Below are 17,431 nucleotides of genomic sequence, written 5' to 3'. Positions count from 1 at the left end.
TTTCTTTCCTTTTTTGCTTTAATATCTATTTAGAGACTGAGTCATATTAGCACATACAGACATACACATTCCATAATTAATGGCTGGATGGTATGGATATGTTACAGTTGACTTAGCCACTCCTTTGTTGATGAATTTAGGTTAATTTCAGTCTTTTCCTAATGCAAACAGTGAATTGAAAGTTACAGTGCTCTTAGTAAATAAATAAAGTAATATGCAGGTTGCACGGTAACTTTTCTATAGTTGTGATTATAGGATAGAACCCATTTTGTTCCTTGCTATTTTTTTCACACAACACCTCGTTTCTCCTGTTGGTCCCTGCCTCTGCCTCCCTTCCTCCCAGTACCTTTTGCTCCCGGTGAATTTCTATTCGTTTTTCACAGCCCTTCCAATCACAATGCATGCTAGGACTAGCTTCTCTCCCTTCATTCACTCTCTCAATATATGCACAGGATTTAAGCAAGATGGGCTGTGACAATGTGACCTGTGTACACTCGGTGATCTTCTTGTGGGCAGGGCCTCAGTCTTGTTGATCTATATTTCTAGCTTGAAAATGCCAGGGTCTGGGGGCGCCTGGGTGGTTCCGTGGGTTGAGCCACTGCCTTTGGCTCAGGTCATGATCCCAGGGTCATGGGATCAAGTCCCGCATTGCTCAGCAGGGAGCCTGCTTCCTCCTCTCTCTGCCTGTCTCTCTGCCTACTTGTGATCTCTCTCTGTCAAATAAATAAATAAATTCTTTAAAAAAAAAAAAGCCAGGGTCTGGCATACAGTTAACATTTTAAAAATGTCGAATCGGTGATGTATTAGATTTATTTCCCCTATAGTGCTAACCCGGGATGACAATACGTTTCCAGTTTTGAGATTTGTTTTGGTTTTGTTTTGATAAATTATGCTGTAGTGAATGTCATTCTCCCTCGGGCCTTCTCCTTTTGGATTGATTATGCACCTGTCTTGGGTGTTTTTGTTATTTCTTCTCAATTTGCCTTACAAAATTGGGCACAGTAGTGGTTTTTTGAAGTCAGAGGCTCCTACGAATTGGAATGGTTATCAGAGTACCTTTCGTTCCTGTTTTGCCTTAGGAGAGGTCCTATGATCCCGAGTAAATTCCTTCTCAGCTCCGTGCCTCAATTTTCCCAAAAGCACCGAGGTGAGGTGAAGCATTTTCTTTCTGGGCGAAGGCAAAGCTCCGCCTTTTCAGGGCCCTGAGTCCGCCTCCTCGCTATTCCGATTGACAGGCAATCTGACCAATCAGCGCACTGTAGCTGAGCGTGTCGGCCTTTCTGGACACATGCGCACTGTCGCCGCTGGGGAGATGGCTAGCTGTCGGGTTTTGCGCCAAGTCTGGTGTGGCTGCCGGCGGGGGCCGGGGGTCCGCCCAGGGTCCCAGGCCTCAAGCTTTGGCACCGAAGCCGGGTGATTAGGCCTCCCTCTGCCTCTTTGTGTGGGTGGGACGTTGGGGCCGGGGTAAGGTGTGTGTGGGATCTGGATTTAGGTGGGCATGGATTCTAATTCCGCTACTACTGTGTGACCCTGAACTACTCATTTGGTTTCTCTGAGCTTCACGTCCTTCCTGCAAAATGGGCGCCGTTGTTTATGAATTTTCGGGAGGCTCATCCAGGCATTTTCAGGCATTTGTAGGAGGTGGCAGGATTTAAGATGTGTGAAGATAAGAATGGACACACCCCAGGAAACAGTGATCTCCCTGTTGCTTACCCCACCTTTTCCAGACATCAGCTGCGCCGAGGAGGATCCAGCAAGCGGTCTGGGCCGTTGGGGGACCAGCCATTCGCGGGGGTGCTGCAGCTAGAGAATCTCACCCGGGAAGGGCTGGTTGATGTGCTGAGGGCAGCCGTAGTGGACCAGAGAGGTGAGGGCTGGGGCTGGGAGGGGCAGCTGCACAGAGATCTGGGAGGGCAGCCTGCGGCTCAGAGCCTTCTGCGGGCTGACTGGGCTCCCTAACAAAATCTTTGCGGGTCATATCCGGGTTCTGCCTCCCACTAGTGGTATGACCTGGAACCAGCCACGTAATCTGCCCAAGCCTCAGCATCATGGGAATAGGGGTGTGAGGGTGCAAATAACTAGAGAGCCTTGAACATGGTAGGCACTTGGTAATAAGAATTGTCATAATAAATTATTTATGGACAAAACGTAGGCTTTGAAATCAGATCTAAGCTCTGTAATCACCTTACTGTGTGACTTTAGGAAAATAATTTCTGTGGACCCAAGTCGCCAGTGATTTAATTTTCTCAGCTATTTACTGAGCATAGGTTCTATTCCACTGTTCCAGACACAGTTATACCGTGCTGAACAAGATAAATATGGTTCCTACTCTGAGGGAGCCAATACTTGAGTGGGAGAAATGGGTTAACCAGAAATAAATGGACAAGGTACTTACTACTGATCAGGGTGTTATAACCGTGTGGCTGACATTAGATGGAGATTCAGGCCTCTCTGTGGTAGTGACATTTGAGCCAACATGATGTGAAAGAGCCAGACAGGTGAAAATCAGGGACTGAGGAGACAGCAGGTATAAAAGCCTAAAGTGGCAATAAGCTTAGCATATGCCAAGGACTGAAAGAACTTCTGTTTAGGGTGTGGTTGATAACTCATGTCTGAGAGTTGTAGTGGGGACACAAGAGAAGTTGAATTGAGAAAGTACTTTATAAACTCCAGTTGCTGCTTTTGTGTCACTGATGCTCACATACTGTATGTTCTAGGACCTCTTGTTACACTGAATAAGCCACCAGGTCTACCAGTGACAGGTATGGTCAGGGGGAGGGGAGGTAGTGGAAAAGGGTTTGATGGCTCTGAGGGATTGGATAATGAAAAGAAGGAGATGGTGGCATGAAGCCAAAGGCCTCTGAGAGCAGCTTGTACTTTTCCTTCTTTCCCCCCCGCCCCAGGAAAACCAGGGGAGCTGACATTGTTCTCGGTGCTGCCAGAGCTGAGCCAGTCGCTGGGGCTTAAGGATCGGGAGCTCCAGGTTGTCCAGGCATCTGGGAAGTAAGTGGTGGGCGGTGATGGGAGAATAGCAGGACAGGCCTCCATCTTGGGTGAGGGAGCAGTTGCTTGGAAATAGGCTGAGACATGTTCCCTAGGCTGGTTTGGGATCACAGAGGAAGGATGCAAGGAAAAGGAGGGAGTGGACAGATCTGGGTTCATATCCGTGTGCACAAACTGTGATCTTAGGCAAAGCATGAAACTTCACTGAGCCTCAGTTCCCTTAATCATAAAGTAGAGCAGTGCTTTGTGTGCAGTCACTTCTTCAATCCCATAATCATGGCAGGCATTGCTGGTTGATCCACAATATTCTTTCTTCTAACTGCCATCAATTAGAGCTGGTACTTGAGATGAAATATGCTTTTGGGGAATTTAATTATTTACAAGCCAATATATACAAAATTCCTACTACAGTGCCCAGCACATTGTAGGCATTCAGCAGTGGATGGTAATTGTTACAACATTTGGCTGTGAGCTCCTTGGGAACCAGCGGAGAATGAGAAACTCATTAAATTATGTAGTCTTATTATTAAACATGAGGAAGTCAGGGTTATAGTACTGGTGTGACCTCTTGGCCTTAAGCAGGCCTGTGTTCCTTCCAAGGGGTCTCTCTTTTTTGTAGGTGAGCCCAGAAGACTTTAACTTCTGTGATTTATCCTCTTTCTCCAGAGACACCTCTGGGCTTGTACTCCTTTCCAGCTGTCCTCAGACAGCGAGCCGCCTGCAGAAGTTCTTCATCCACTCACGGAGAGCCCAGAGACCCACAGCCACCTACTGGTGAGAGGGGATGGGAGGCTCCCCGGGGCAGTAGGAAAGTCCTGGCAAGCCGTCCTGTGACCTCTTCCTGCCTCTTTCTCAGTGCTGTCACTGATGGGATTCCAGCTACTTCTGAGGGGGATATCCAGGCAACTCTGAAACTGGAACACATTGATGGTGTTGATCTAGTAAGTCAGGTCTGGGAGGGAAGAGGAGGGGACTCTCCAAATATATGATCCCTAAAGAGGAGTCAAGTGTATAGACTTGGGGTGGCTGGCTCTCTTGTCCCCTAAAACAGGCAAGTGACCACTGCTTATACTCTGGCTCCATCTGTTGGGAGCAGAGAGGGTCTGGGTGAGCTGCCAGATATGTGTGAAGCTTGTTCATTCTTGGGGGCTGACACCACAGGTAATTCCAGTGAAGTCCCCATCCCGGAAAGACTTCCAAGAAGGTGTCAAGAGGACCTTCAGCCACTTCCATGTGGTGGCCATGGGCTCTGGCTGTGCCCTGGTCCAGCTGCAGCCACTGACAGGTGGGTCTGGAACCTTGCCAGCCCTCACAACTGTATTTGGCTGGGGCGTGGGGAGGGGGAGTGGGAAGAAGGTGGTGGTGGTGGTAATGGCAGCTTGGGGAGCATTTGATGGTCTCTAAGAAGGAAGTAGTCAGACACAGCTGGAGGAGACAGCGCTTCTGCTGCCAGTCTGATGGTCATTCCTTTGTAGCCCATCTATTTTTTTTTTCTCTAAGTTTTTGATCTCTAAGTTTTGTTCTGTGGTTTCACTGTGCCTAATCTAGGTGTGTGGGCTCAGTTTTATTTATCTTCCTTAGAATTCACTGTTTCCTCAGTCTGAAAATCTATGTCATCAATCCCAGAAAGTTCTTTCTCTTCAAATGTTGCACCTCTTGCATTTTCTCTGTTCTCTTCCTTCTGAATGCCTGAGAGAGGTGTCTGACCTTCTCATTCTACTTACTATGTCTCTTTTCTTTCATATTTTTCATTTCTTCATCCTGGTAATTCTTCATCTGGGTAATTTCTTTAGATCTATTTTCCAGGTGAATAGTTTTCTTTTCAGTTGGATCTGCCAATTCAGCCCATCCATTGACTGTATTTTTCTTTCACTTCTAGGAGTCCTATTTGGTTGTTTTACAAATAAAAATGGCCCTGAAAAATATAGAGCATCTTTTTTTCTCATATTTGTTCAAGTTAAACATACTGATATTTCTGTATTTCTATTCTATATATATTTCTGTATTTTCATTGTCTGAAGTTCTGGAGAGCCTAATCCTATGGTGTTTCATGCTGACTCTCATACTTGGTAGATTTTCATTGCTCTGTGATTCAGGAATGTGGATTCACGTTCAGCTGGGCCTCTATCTGTGGAAATCTTTTGTTACCTCACTGTAAGTAGGGCCCTCGGGAGTGGTTCTGCCATAGGTTCTGCCAAATGCCCCAGAGCTATCAGTTTCAAGTTCTCTTTGAATATTAATGTCTTGGTTGGAAGTTCACAGATTACGCTGGTATTGAGTCCCAAACCTGTGAGAGTGGGCTCATGGTTGTGAATTCTCAGGGGAAAACTTCACTCCCTTCACCCATACCTAAGGTGATGACCTGTCTTCATCGGTGGCTAGCTTTTTCTCCTGGTTCACCCCTTTACTGAAGATGTAGCTCCTCTAGGATTTCATTTGGGTACCAAGGCCTCAGCCCTGGCCCCTAGGTAGCTACTTAAACCCAAGACCCCTGGATACCAAGATTTGCAGCATCCCTGGAATAGATGAAACGTTGGCACTTGTGTACTGTGGATTTGTTTTCCACTGGCTTTGGTCTTGGGGACCTTAATTTCCTCTGCCCAGCTCTATATTTAAAAGGATGGTTCTTATATTTTTCTGGTATTTCTAGGTGGTTTAGAGCAAGAAATTTTTTAGATTATCCAGTCCACCATATTGCTAGACATGGAAGCAGAGTAGTAGCTCCTGGGTTTGAATCCCAGCTAATGGTAGTGGGCAAGTCACTTCTTTTTGAGCTTCAGTTTTCCTGTGTGAAGATGGGAATGATGATAGGACCCCCTTATCAGGCTGTCATGAGGATTAAATAAATTTACATATGTGAAGCACTTTGTACCATGCCTAGCACATAGCTCCCCATTTCTTTGTCAGGTTTCCCCAAAACCTGTTCAAATTGGGGTAAGCTAAAAACAGGGAAGGTATTGGCTCCCATAACTTAAAGTTTAGGCATGGCTAGATCTTGAGGCTCAGAGGATGTCCTCGGGATGTTCTTTCTGCATTTCTTTTTGCCTCCTGCATATTGGCTTCTCCCTCCCACAGGCTCTCCTCTGGGCACGGTAGAGATGGCCAGAGGCTCTGGCAGCTCCAGGCCTGCACCCACCAGTTTAGTACCCTAGCAGGAAAAAGCATTCCTTGTTTCCAGTAGCTTCAGCAGTAAATTCAGGGTTGTATCTCTTCATGAGCGAATCTTACAGGCTGGGTAGATTGATGGTTATGACGGTGCTGACCTGCTCTTGCGCCCTGCTCTGGAGTCGGGCGGTAGCATTGACCTCACTAAAACCATGTGATCTGTAAATGGGAGCAGAGTGGTGGTGTTTCCCCAGAGGAGAGGAGGGATGATGATCCTGGGTGGGACAGAAAGAGCAACTGCCTACCATCTGTCCTCTGTCTCCTGTCCCCCAGTGTTCCCCAGTCAACTCCAGGTACACATGGTACTACAGCTCTGCCCTGTGCTTGGGGATCACACATACTCTGCCCGTGTGGGCACTGTCCTGGGCCAGCGCTTTCTACTGCCAGCTGAGAGCACCAAGCCCCAAAGACAGGTACCCACACCCACCTACCTATTGTTTCGGGGGGTGGGCTGTGGGGTGAGGGTGGGCAGCACCTTCAGACATTAGCTATGAAGTCCAGGACTGAGTGGCCGCCCTTTTGGCTTCCAGAGCTATTTATAAGCCCTGTCTTACTGTGTGCCTTGAGCAAGTAACATCCCCTCTCTTAGGCCTTGTTCTGCCCATCTGTTCAATAAGGGACTTGAACCAGCTGATTTCTCAAGGCCCTTTTAAGTCCGTTGTTCTTTATGTCCCTGGTGTAAGGACTAAACATAATTGTGTGTGGGTTATGGTTACTCTATGTGCTCTAACAGAGTTACCCCAAAGTCCCAGAGTTTAACACAACAGTTTCCCTCCCACTAAATCTAATGAATGGGGGTGGGGTAGGGATGGGCTTTACCCCAAGGTCACTCAGGGACCCAGGCATTGCCATGCAGCCAGCAGATGAAGGGAGACAGTACAGTGCAGGTCCATTTGGGAGGTTTTCATGAGTCAGGTCTGGCAGTGGCTTGCTTATACTTGCACTCCTGTTCCATTGGCTAAAACTATCACGTGGCATACAGTTAATAAAACTGCAAGAGGGACTCAAAAATGTTTAGCTGTGTGCCAGGTGGGAACTGATTTGATGAACGCTAGCCAGTCTCTGCCATAGTGTGATGGTATATGTGAGTGTGTGTTTGTGTAGAGAATACAAATAAGAAACTATGGACAGGGAGGGAGCAGGGGAGGGAAGACCTGCCTTACTTCCATTTTTGGTTAGAGCTGGTTGGAACTCAACCTGGCTGAATGCTGACATGCCTCTCCCACCCCAGGTCCTGGACGAAGCCCTCCTCAGACGCCTCTGCCTGACCCCGGCTCAGGCTGCCCAACTGCCCTTGCATCTCCACCTGCGCTGTCTCCATCTTCCAGGCATGAGGCCCAGGGAGGCCCCCATGAAGCTTCTGGCACCCCTACCCCCTTATTTCTCCAGGACCCTACAGTGCCTGGGGCTCTGCCAACAATAGTCCTCCTTCTGTTCCTTCTGTTTCCACTGGCAAACAGTGGGGATGGAGGTGAGGGGAGAGGAGGATGAACCTACCACCAGGCCTGAGGAGAATGAGGTCAGTGCTCAACATGCACTAAGGCCATGCTTTAAGATCCTGGGCTCTGCATTCGGACAAACCTAAGATCAGGGCCTGGCTAGGCCACTTGCTGTATGGTGTTAGGCAGATGACTTCACCTCTCTGCTGAGTTAATAAAAGTACCTACCTCATAGTATGGTTTTGACGATTTGCTGAGAAAGTAAACGTTTATCATGGAGCATACTTTCTGCTGAGTTCAGTATGCGATTTTATTTGGCTGTTTCTGTCCCAGTTCTAGCTGAGAGGAAATATCTAACTTTTTTGTCATTTAGTTGTGCTAAAATACATATAACAAAATTTACCATCTTAACCATTTGTTTTAAACATTTTTTTAAAGATTATTTATTTATTTATTTGACAGACAGATCACAAGTAGGCAGAGAGGCAGGCAGAGAGAAAGGGGGAAGCAGGCTCGCTGCTGAGCAGAGAGCCTGATATGGGACTCAATCCCAGGACCCCGAGATCATGACCTGAGCCGAAGGCAGAGGCTTAACCCACTGACCCACCCAGGTGCCCCAGCCATCTTAACCATTTTTAAGTGAGCAGTTCAGTGGCATTAAGTATGTTCACATTGTAGTGCAACTGTCACATCCCATCAGCCTGAAGAACTGAAACTCTGCCCCTTTAAACACTGACACCCCATCCTCCCACCTCCCAGTAGCCCCATTCTCCTCTGTGTCTATGAATCTGATTACTCCAGGGACTTCATATAAGTCAAGACCTTAGACCGTTTACGTGAAAAAATTGTGAGATATATCAAACATATGAAGAGTACATAAATAGTTCTGTGATTTAAAGAGTAATTATAAGGCGACTCCCATATAAGCACCACTTGGCACGAAATAGAAACATACCTCTCCTTCCCTGTTAGGGTAGCAGTTCTCAACCCTGGCCCCACATTAGAACCCCCTCAGTGAAACTTTTAAAAAGCCCCTTCCTTCCCTGGGATTCTGCACCCTAAAGATACCAATTTAATCAGTCTGGGCTGGAGATTCTGGCATCGATCTTTTTTGAATCTCCCGGAGGGGTTCTACTGTTCAGTCTAGGTTGGAGGCCCCTCCCCTGACATGGGAGCTTTCCTTGTTTGTCTTAAGTTTTTCCACCAAATATACATCCCTAAACAACATATTTTGTTTAGCCCAATTCTAAAGTTTCCGTAAATGGAGTCGTGCTATCTATGTATATACTCTTCAGCGATTTGTTCTTGTTCCACACTGTGAAATGCATCTGTGTTGTGTGCTATGGGTTTGAATTCCAGTGCATGACTCTCCCAGTTGATCCATTCTACTGTTAACATCATCATTCAGCTCTTAGCACAACACTGGTGTGAAGCTGCTCATGTGCATTTCCTGGTTCAGTTATGTCAGAGATGCTGGCAGAGTGTATGTATCTTCACTTGACTAGCGTATTGGTTTCCTAGGACTGCTGTAACAAAATTACCACAATCTGAGTGGCTTAAGATAACAGAAACTGATTTTCTCAGAGATCTGTCTGGAGGCCAAAAGTCTGAGATGAAGGTGTCAACAGGGCTGTGCTCTCTGAAGTCTCTAGGGATGAATCCTTGCCTCTTCCAGCTCCTGGTGGCTGCAAGCCTTGACTTATGGCCACATCACATCAGTCTGCCCTCATCTTCACATGGTCTTCTCATGTCTGCGTCTTCTAAGGACACTTGTCATTGCATTTAGGGCTCACCTGGATAATCCAGAGTACTCTCATCTCAAGATCTTTAACTTAATCACATCTATGAAGACCATTTTTCCAAATTAACTTATTCACAGGTTCCAGGCAGATATATCTTTTGGGGGAAGGGAGGCTAACATTCAACTTACTACAACTAAGAAATACCAGTTTTTCAGATGGGTGTGGCTGGTCGGATATTTCTTTCTAGGAGACCATGGGCCCTTGCTGAGGAAGGAACAGACCAACTCGCTCTGGAGAAGGGCTGGTGTTTAGGTGAGGTCCATCCTTCCCCCATCTCGTGGTGTAAATCTGACACCTGTTAGATGTTACTCTGCTGCTGGGCCAGGTTCTCCCCTGGACTTGGGCCTTGGGGATCTCCCAGTGGTGAGCAGTCTGGCAATACGTCCTAGCCTTCTCATTGCCACATGATCTTGGGCAAGCCATGTCTCCTCCTTCAGACTCCCGTTTCTTCATCTACAAAGTGAGGCTTATCCCCCAATCCAAGATCAGAGATGCCAGAGAGACACTGCATAGGAAACCCCATGCCTGTTGCTATGGGGTGGAATTCTGGCCCTTTGCTTTGTGGAAGGGTGTCTGACAGCCTCTAGCTCTCACTCTGGATGTTGGGGCACAGGGCCTCAGCCTACTCTCTCTTCACCATCCAACAGAAATGGAGCCAAGCCCAGGAAACTTCACTTGCTCCTTTTTATTTGGCGCTGCATCCAGGACAGGGGCAGTGAGGACCAAAGCAAGGGCTTCTCTGGCCTCACGTCCCCCATGCCCCCTAGTTCCTGGTATGCTTTGATAAAGGGCAGGGGTCCTGGAAGGCTCAGTGTTTTCATGAGGCATGCCTCAGCCTTGGGTTTGTCACAGAGTCTGGTCTTGAACTTGCCTTTGGCTTTGATCTTCCTGTAGGTGCTAGGAAGATTTCCAACTTCAAAAGGTAGAGGCCACAAGGTACTTCCAGGATGGGGACCACGAAGGCGCTGGGAAGCAACAGCCTCGGTGTGAAAGGGGGGAAGAGGTGGAAGAGATGATCAAGAAATCTGTTCAGGAAGGGGGTTCTGAGGGAAAAAAGCCCTTCCCTTCTGGCTCCAGCCTGCCTGAGACCTGCCCTTGCCTGTGCCCTCCAGCCCTGACCCTAGAGCCCTGTATTCAGCACTGCCCACCAGGGTGCAAGTCACAGTTCAAGGCCCACCTTTCTTGGTTTTAGGACGCTGGATGCCAGCTTGAGCTCAGAGTTAGGTGGGAAGGAAATCAAAACCTTGGCAGTAGGTAGAGTCATCAAGGCCTTGCCTGTGGTCGACAGGGCCTGAGAGCCCACCAGCTTGCTGTGTTGCAGTCTGAGGACCCGCCCCTGGGATCGGAGAACATGGGGAGAAGGCAGCCGGGCCTTGGTGTGGACACTGGGGAAGTGGGAAGGGGCTGTGGGAGCAAAAGGGGCCATGAGGGCCTGGGGAAGGTCCAAGGCCGACAAGCTGCCCCTCAGGGAGAGCATGAAGGGTGGGGAGGTGGGGGAAGAGGAAGGCTTGGGGTTTGAGATGACAGATGGAGCCCTCCCAGTTCCTCCTCCAGAGGCCATGGGAAGAACACAGGATTTGGAGTCCAACAGACCTGGGTCTGCATCCCAGCTCTGCCCCTTCTGAGATGTGCAACCTCGGGCAACTTCCTTATACTTCCTGATACCTCGGCTGGAAAATGGGGATAATAGCACCTACCTTGCTAGGTTGTGAGGACTAAAGGAGCTGGTTAGGTAGCAGCACAGTGCAAACTGTTAAATGCTGTAATTAGCCCCTTTCCCCCAGAGGCAACTCTGCATGGAGGCAAAGGCAGAATACTGCAGCAGGCAAAGCTTGGGCTCTGGAGAGAGATGGACCCGGGATTGAGTCCTGGCATTTGAAATAAGTCCAGCTGCCTTGCAGGGTGGCTACTTTGGGAGAGAACAATACTCATTTGGACGTGCATTTAAAAAAAAAAATACTTTGGAAGTGATGGCTTTTCCTTGCTACTAGTGTCTTCTAGGCGGGGCAATGGTGGGGTTGAAAATCCAGGTGGTTAGGACGGGGGGGCTTGAAGAGCAGGAAGAAATTGCCTTGGGACCCCAGGGTGTTTTGCGGGAATGATCTTACCCAGGGCCTGGGGGTTCTTCGGACTCAATGGCAATCTGTTCAAGGGGTGGGGTTGCCTGTCCCCACTAGCAAAGGTCATGGTGAAAATGCAGCCCATCCTGGTGCTGGGGGGCTCCCACTTCCGGAGGTTGGGGTAGACCAGGGCTGTGGCACTTTTCGCCTTGCCTTTCTTCCCCTTTCCGGGGGCCGAGGTGGTGGCAGTGAAGGTTGGCTTCTCAGTGTGCCCCAGACTCCTGGCCCCAGCAACTTTCCTAGGAGCTGACTTGTGGATAAGGGTCCCCGAGTCCTTGCCTTCCCCAGAGCCTCTCTGGGTCAGCAGGTGAGGGAGTGCTGGGCGGACCCCCATCCGCCGGTGACACATTGCCAGGGGCTTCTTGATGGTGGAGCCCTCTACTAGGAGCCGGATACCCACATACTGAGGTACCTCCACGGCAGGCTGTGGAAAAGAAGAGGAGATGAGGACTGTTCAGACAGTGATGCTGGATGCTGGAATCCTAGGCCCAGAAGGAATCAGGACAGAGATGGATGAAATTAATCTCTGGGCTAAGAAACAGGAAGCCCACCTCTGTCCTCTAAGGAGTCTGGCTCCGGAGGCCTGAATCAATACCTAGAAAGTTAAAAAAAAAAAAAAAAACCAACCTAGAAAGTCACAGAGTCCCTGGGATTAGTAACTCAGTGGAGTCAGAGAGCCTTAACCATGCTACCACCAGCACTCCCTACCTTTTACCCTCCCCTAAGTTCTCCCAGCCCCTGCTGAAATGTGTATGGCTCTGCTCCACAGGCCACTGCTGACAGACAGCTTCCTGAGTTAAGCCAGAGTCTCTGCAGACAGAATTTGAGTTGTGTCACCCAGACAGATAAGAGGCTTGGAGCCTGTCTGGAGCCCTGCATGAACCCATTATGGGGAAGCAGAAATTAAGAGCTTTAATGAAGGCATTCTACTAAGAGACTGAAGTAGCAAATTTGCAGAAGGAGGCAGAGAAAAAGGTCCAAGAGAGGAGCTCCTGTACAATTTTCAGTTCCTATTAAGCCAGCTGTACACCCTGTAGCTAGGCTCCAGAAAAGCCCCCTGTGTCTTGCTAATGACCCCCCCCCCTTAACCTTGAGGTACTCTGAGGTATTTTCTGTGTCAGTAGAATAACCTGATTAGAATCTAAACATCAGAATCACTTGGATCTTGTTAAAAATAACCAAGCCCACAAAACCCAACTGATCAAAGGAGGCAAGAATCAAAACTGGGTATCAAAACAAGTTGGTGAAAAGGATGACAGGAAAATGTGTCATGTGCACACAGCCTCGGCATCACTTTACAGAGTAAGTGATCATTGCCAGAGGGAGGAGCCAAGTGACAATGGAGAGATCTGGTAGCCACTGCCCTAACCCTGTGGTCAGACTTAGCATCACTAATCAGGAGACAGTCCAACAGTGTATGCCTTGTGATAGCATATAAGGCACTCAGTATCACCTCTCAAGTGTTCTTGCCAAAAATGTTTAACCTGAACCTCACCAAGCTGTTTGGCCTAACTTCTAGTTTACAGGACATTGAGATAACAGAAGAACAAGCTAAACAGCACCACGAAGAAACAATCAGATAAATCCAAAATGTGGGGCAGTTCTACAAAACAACCAGCCTGGTCCCTTCAAAAGTTCCAAACAAACTATGGAGGAAGAAAAAGCAGTGCTGCTGCTCTAGATTAAAAGAAATTAAAGATCACCCAAAGGAATAAAACCTGTGACAAATGGAATCAAGGAAGTGAAAGACCTGTACATTGGAAACTAAGATACCAATGAAAAAAACTGAAGACACAAATAAATGGAAAGATATTCTTGGCTCATGGATTGGAAGAATTAATGTTATTAAAATGTCCACATGACCCAAAGCAATCTATAGATTCAATGCAATCTCTATCAAAATTCCAATGGCATTTTTCACAAAAATAGAAAAATTAATCCTATATCCTGTATGGAACCACAAAAGACGCTGCACAGTCCAAACAATCTTTTTTTTTTTTTTAAGATTTTTAAGCCATCTTTATACCCAACATGGGGCTCAAAATCATGACCCTGAGATTAAGAGTCACATACTCCACCAACTGAGCCAGCTAGGAGCCCTCAAAACAATTCTGAGAAAGGAGAACAAAGCTGGAAGCATCACACTTACTGACTTCAAACTGTATTACAAAGCTGTAGCAATCAAACAGTATGGTACTGGCATAAAAGCAGACACCTAGATCAAATGAACAGAATATAGAACTGCCCAGAAATAAAGTCACACATACAAGGTGAATTAATTTATGACAAAGGGGATACAAAAAGTATCTCCTTCAGTCTCTTCAATAAATGGTACTAGGAAAACTAGAAGCCACATGCATAAGAATGAACCCAGACCACAATTTATAGCACACATAAAAACCAACTCAAAATAGATTAAAGTGAATTTAAGACCTGAAACCTTAGAAGAAAACACTGGCAGTACTAAGCTCCTTGCCATCAATCTTGGCAATGATTTTTTTGGATTTGATACCAAAAGTAAAGGCAATAAAAACAAAAATAAAAACATGGGACTATAACTAAAAAGCTTCTGCACAACAAAGGAAACCATCAACAAAGTGAAAAGGCAACTCACCAAATGGGAGAAAGTATTTGCAAATCATATATCTGATAAGGGGCTAATATCTAAAATATATAAAGAACTCCTATAAGTCAATGGCAAAAACACAAGTAATCTGATTTAAAAATGGGCAGAGGATCTGAACAGACATTTTTCCAAAGATGACAGACAGATGGCCAACAGGCACATGAAAAGGTGCTCAACGTCACACTAATCTTGGGGGAACTCCAAGTCAAAACCATATGGGATATCACCTCACACATGTAAAATGGCTATTTTCAAAAAGGTAAGAAACAAGTGTTGGTAAGGATGTAAAGAAAAGGGAACGCTTGTGAACTGTTAGTAAGAACTGGTGCAGCCACTGTGGGAAATAGCATGGAGCTTCCTCAAAAAATTAAAAATAGAATTATCATATGATCCAGCAATTCCACTTCTGAGTATTTATCTGAAGGGAAAGAAAGTATTCCTATCTTGAATATCTGTACCCCCATGTGCATGGCAGCCCATCAATGGATGAATGAATAAAGAAAATGTGACTGTCTGTTTAGCTAGCTAGCTAACTAGCAATCATGGAATATTATTTAGACATAAAAAAGAAGGAAATATTGCCTTTTGTGATAAAATGGTTGGGCTTTGAGAGCATCACACTAAGTGAAATAAGTCAGAAAGATCAATATTTCATGATGTAAATTATATGTGAAATCTAAAATAAAAATAAAAACAAAAATAAAACCTACAACTCTTAACTCATAGAGAGCCAATTAGCAGTTGCCAGAGGCAGTGGTGAAATGGATGAAGGGGGTCAAAAGGTACAAACATCCAGTTATAAAATAAGCAAATCATGGGGGCGCCTGGGTGGCTCAGTCAGTTAAGTGGCCAACTCTTGATTTCAGCTCAAGTCATGAACCAAGGGTTATGAGATCGAGACCCTTCTCAGGCTATGGAACCTGCTTAAGATTCTATCTCTTCCTCTTCTTCTAGCCCTCCCCACCCTGCTCTCTCCCCATCTCTTAAAAAAGAAAAAAAAAAGTAAATCATGGATGTCATGTACAGCATGGTAACTACAGTTGATACTGTATTGCATATTTGAAAGTTGCTAAGAAAGTAGATCTTAAAAGTTTTCATCAGAAGAAAATAAAATTATAACTATGTGTGGTAATGGATGTTAACTAGACTTATTGTGGTGATCATTTCACAACATATTTAAATATCAAATATAGGGGCGCCTGGATGGCTCAGTGGGTTAAAGCCTCTGCCTTCGGCTCAGGTCATGATCTCAGGGTCCTGGGATCGAGCCTGGTGTTGGGCTCTCTGCTTAGCAGGGAGCCTACTTCCTCCTTTCTCTCTGCCTGCCTCTCTGCCTACTTGTGATTTCTATCTGTCAAATAAATAAATAAATAAAATCTTTAAAAATAAATAAATAAATAAAAACAAATATCAAATATATACATATACAAATATTGTATACTTTAAGTAAATATAATACTTACAAGTCAGTTATGACTCAGTAAGAGAGATCTAAGACTGATCTAAGTCCTTCAAAGCAGCTACAGATCTTTTAAGCAGCCCAAGGTATATCCATAGGTCTTATGTTTAAATCTTCAAGACATTTTAAGTTAACAGAGAGGGTTATAGGCACGCTCTCTGTTAACAGCAGGGCTTTTTTGTGAGGACTATTGTCCTATGGCAGGGTCACAGAGAAAAGAGTTCTAAGGTTTGTGAATATGGCTATTGTGTAATAGAACAGATTATAAATTGATACATAAGAAACCCACAATGGTTTTTTAAAAATATCCACTTGGGGTGCCTGGGTGGCTTAGTGGGTGAAAGCCTCTGCCTTCAACTCAGGTCATGATCTCAGGGTCCTGGGATCGAGTCCTGCATCTGGCTCTCTGCTCTGCAGGGAGCCTGCTTCCTCCTCCTCTCTCTCTCTCTGCCTGCCTCTCTGCCTACTTGTGATCTTTGTCTGTCAAATAAATAAATAAAATCTTTAAAAAAAAATCCACTTGGTCTAAAAGGGACAGATACAATATGAAATGAAAGAGGCTTCTGTACCCCCAAATTTCTATGAGTATGTAACAGACTAAGAACTATTGTGGATGTTCATGGAAGAGGAAGGATGATTCAGGGCTGAACTGAGATCCCAATGGATGGAACCAAGAGCCACAGAGAACTCCTAGGAAGTAACCCTTGAAATTGGTTTTCTGACTTCTAAAAATCTTATTCCATTCCAATAAGTAGACTCAAATCTCTTTCTGGAACAAGGGGAGTAAAATTATTACAAAGGAGTAAAATAATAATAATAATATTAACAGCAGTAGCAGCAGCAGCTTCTACTCACTCTTACCCCACATCCAGACCTTATATGTGACGCTTGTGAAACACCCAACAATCTTATTAGGTAGTAACAGTAGCTAAAATCTGTAGCACTGACTATGTTCTAGCATTGTTTTAAAGGGCTTTACTTATGTCAACTCATTTAATTATCAAAACCTTATAAAGTAGGGACTATTTGCAATCTTACTTTACAGATCAGGAGACTGAGTGCCACAGGGGTCAGGAAACTGTCCCAAGCCAAACAGCTCATAGTTACTGAGTAGGAATTTGAACCCAGGGAGGTTTTGCTTTTAACACTTTGCTATATGCCTCTCCAGAAATATGGCTCACGTGTATATTTTTGTTGTTGTTAGTGTTACAATTAATTTTCTTAAATTCCAGCATAGTTAACATACCATGTTACATCAGTTTCAGGTCTTCGATATAGCAATATAGTGATTCAGCCCTTCCATGCATCACCCCATGCTCATCACAACCCTCCTTAATCCCCATCACCTGTTTCACCCATCCACCACCTGCCTCCCCTCCCTAACCATCAGTTTGTTCTCCATAGTTAAGCATCTGGTTTGGGGTTTATTTTTTTTTCTTCCCTTAGTTTTTGTTTCTTAAATTCCACATATGAGTGAAATCATATGGTATTTGCCTTTCTCTTACAGGCTTATTTTACTTAGCATTATACTCTCTAGCTTCATCCATGTTGTTATAAATGGCAAGATTTCATCTTTATGGCTGAATGATGTTTCACTGTATATACTACACTTTCTTTATCTATCGATGGACACTTAGGCGATATCCATAATTTGGCCATTGTAAATAATGCTGCAGTGAACAGAGGGTGCATATATATCCCTTCAAATTAGTGTTTTTGTATTCTTTGGGTAAATACCCAGTAGTGCAATGACCAGATCATAGGGATGATCCACACATATTAACTCATCTTCATCCTCCCAAACCCTATGAGAAAGA

General features: G+C 45.6%; 2 protein-coding genes across 21 annotated transcripts in view; one reads left to right on the top strand and one right to left on the bottom strand.

Moving 5' to 3' along the window:
* Positions 1-1,276: 1,276 nt before the first annotated feature.
* RPUSD3 (RNA pseudouridine synthase D3) lies at positions 1,277-13,337 on the top strand. 3 transcript variants are annotated; one of them, XM_004738476.3, is made up of 9 exons: positions 1,279-1,413; positions 1,728-1,867; positions 2,718-2,762; positions 2,904-3,003; positions 3,670-3,777; positions 3,860-3,944; positions 4,165-4,288; positions 6,442-6,581; positions 7,400-7,891. In XM_004738476.3, the coding sequence occupies exons 1-9, from the start codon at positions 1,289-1,291 to the stop codon at positions 7,589-7,591; spliced, it is 1,059 nt and encodes a 352-aa protein (XP_004738533.1). In that variant the 5' UTR covers positions 1,279-1,288; the 3' UTR covers positions 7,592-7,891. The 3 variants fall into 3 exon arrangements, with proteins under 3 accessions (XP_044919231.1, XP_004738533.1, XP_044919230.1); XM_045063296.1 differs by lacking the exon at positions 7,400-7,891 and having other exon boundaries at positions 1,277-1,413; positions 3,860-3,948; positions 4,123-4,288; positions 6,442-6,559; XM_045063295.1 differs by lacking the exons at positions 6,442-6,581; positions 7,400-7,891 and adding an exon at positions 13,049-13,337.
* The window catches only part of TTLL3 (tubulin tyrosine ligase like 3), a 28,013-nt gene continuing 20,661 nt past the window's right edge, over positions 10,080-17,431 (bottom strand). For 10 of the 18 annotated variants that reach the window (XM_045063280.1, XM_045063288.1, XM_045063285.1 and 7 more), the window contains 3 exons: positions 11,518-11,953; positions 10,587-10,813; positions 10,080-10,389 (listed from right to left, as the gene is read on the bottom strand). In XM_045063280.1, coding sequence (XP_044919215.1) covers positions 10,081-10,389; positions 10,587-10,813; positions 11,518-11,953 — 972 coding nt within the window. In that variant the 3' untranslated portion in view covers position 10,080. Of the gene's footprint in view, positions 10,814-11,002; positions 11,080-11,517; positions 11,954-17,431 lie in introns of all 18 variants that reach the window. The other 8 variants (XM_004738479.3, XM_045063293.1, XM_004738478.3 and 5 more) reach the window with 6 other exon arrangements.

Source organism: Mustela putorius, unplaced genomic scaffold (genome assembly GCF_011764305.1).
Source record: "Mustela putorius furo isolate JIRA1106 unplaced genomic scaffold, ASM1176430v1.1 tig00003850_pilon_pilon_pilon, whole genome shotgun sequence".
NCBI classification, from domain to species: domain Eukaryota; kingdom Metazoa; phylum Chordata; class Mammalia; order Carnivora; family Mustelidae; genus Mustela; species Mustela putorius.
Note: the sequence above shows the minus strand (reverse complement) of the source record. Positions and strands in the feature narration are given on the sequence as shown.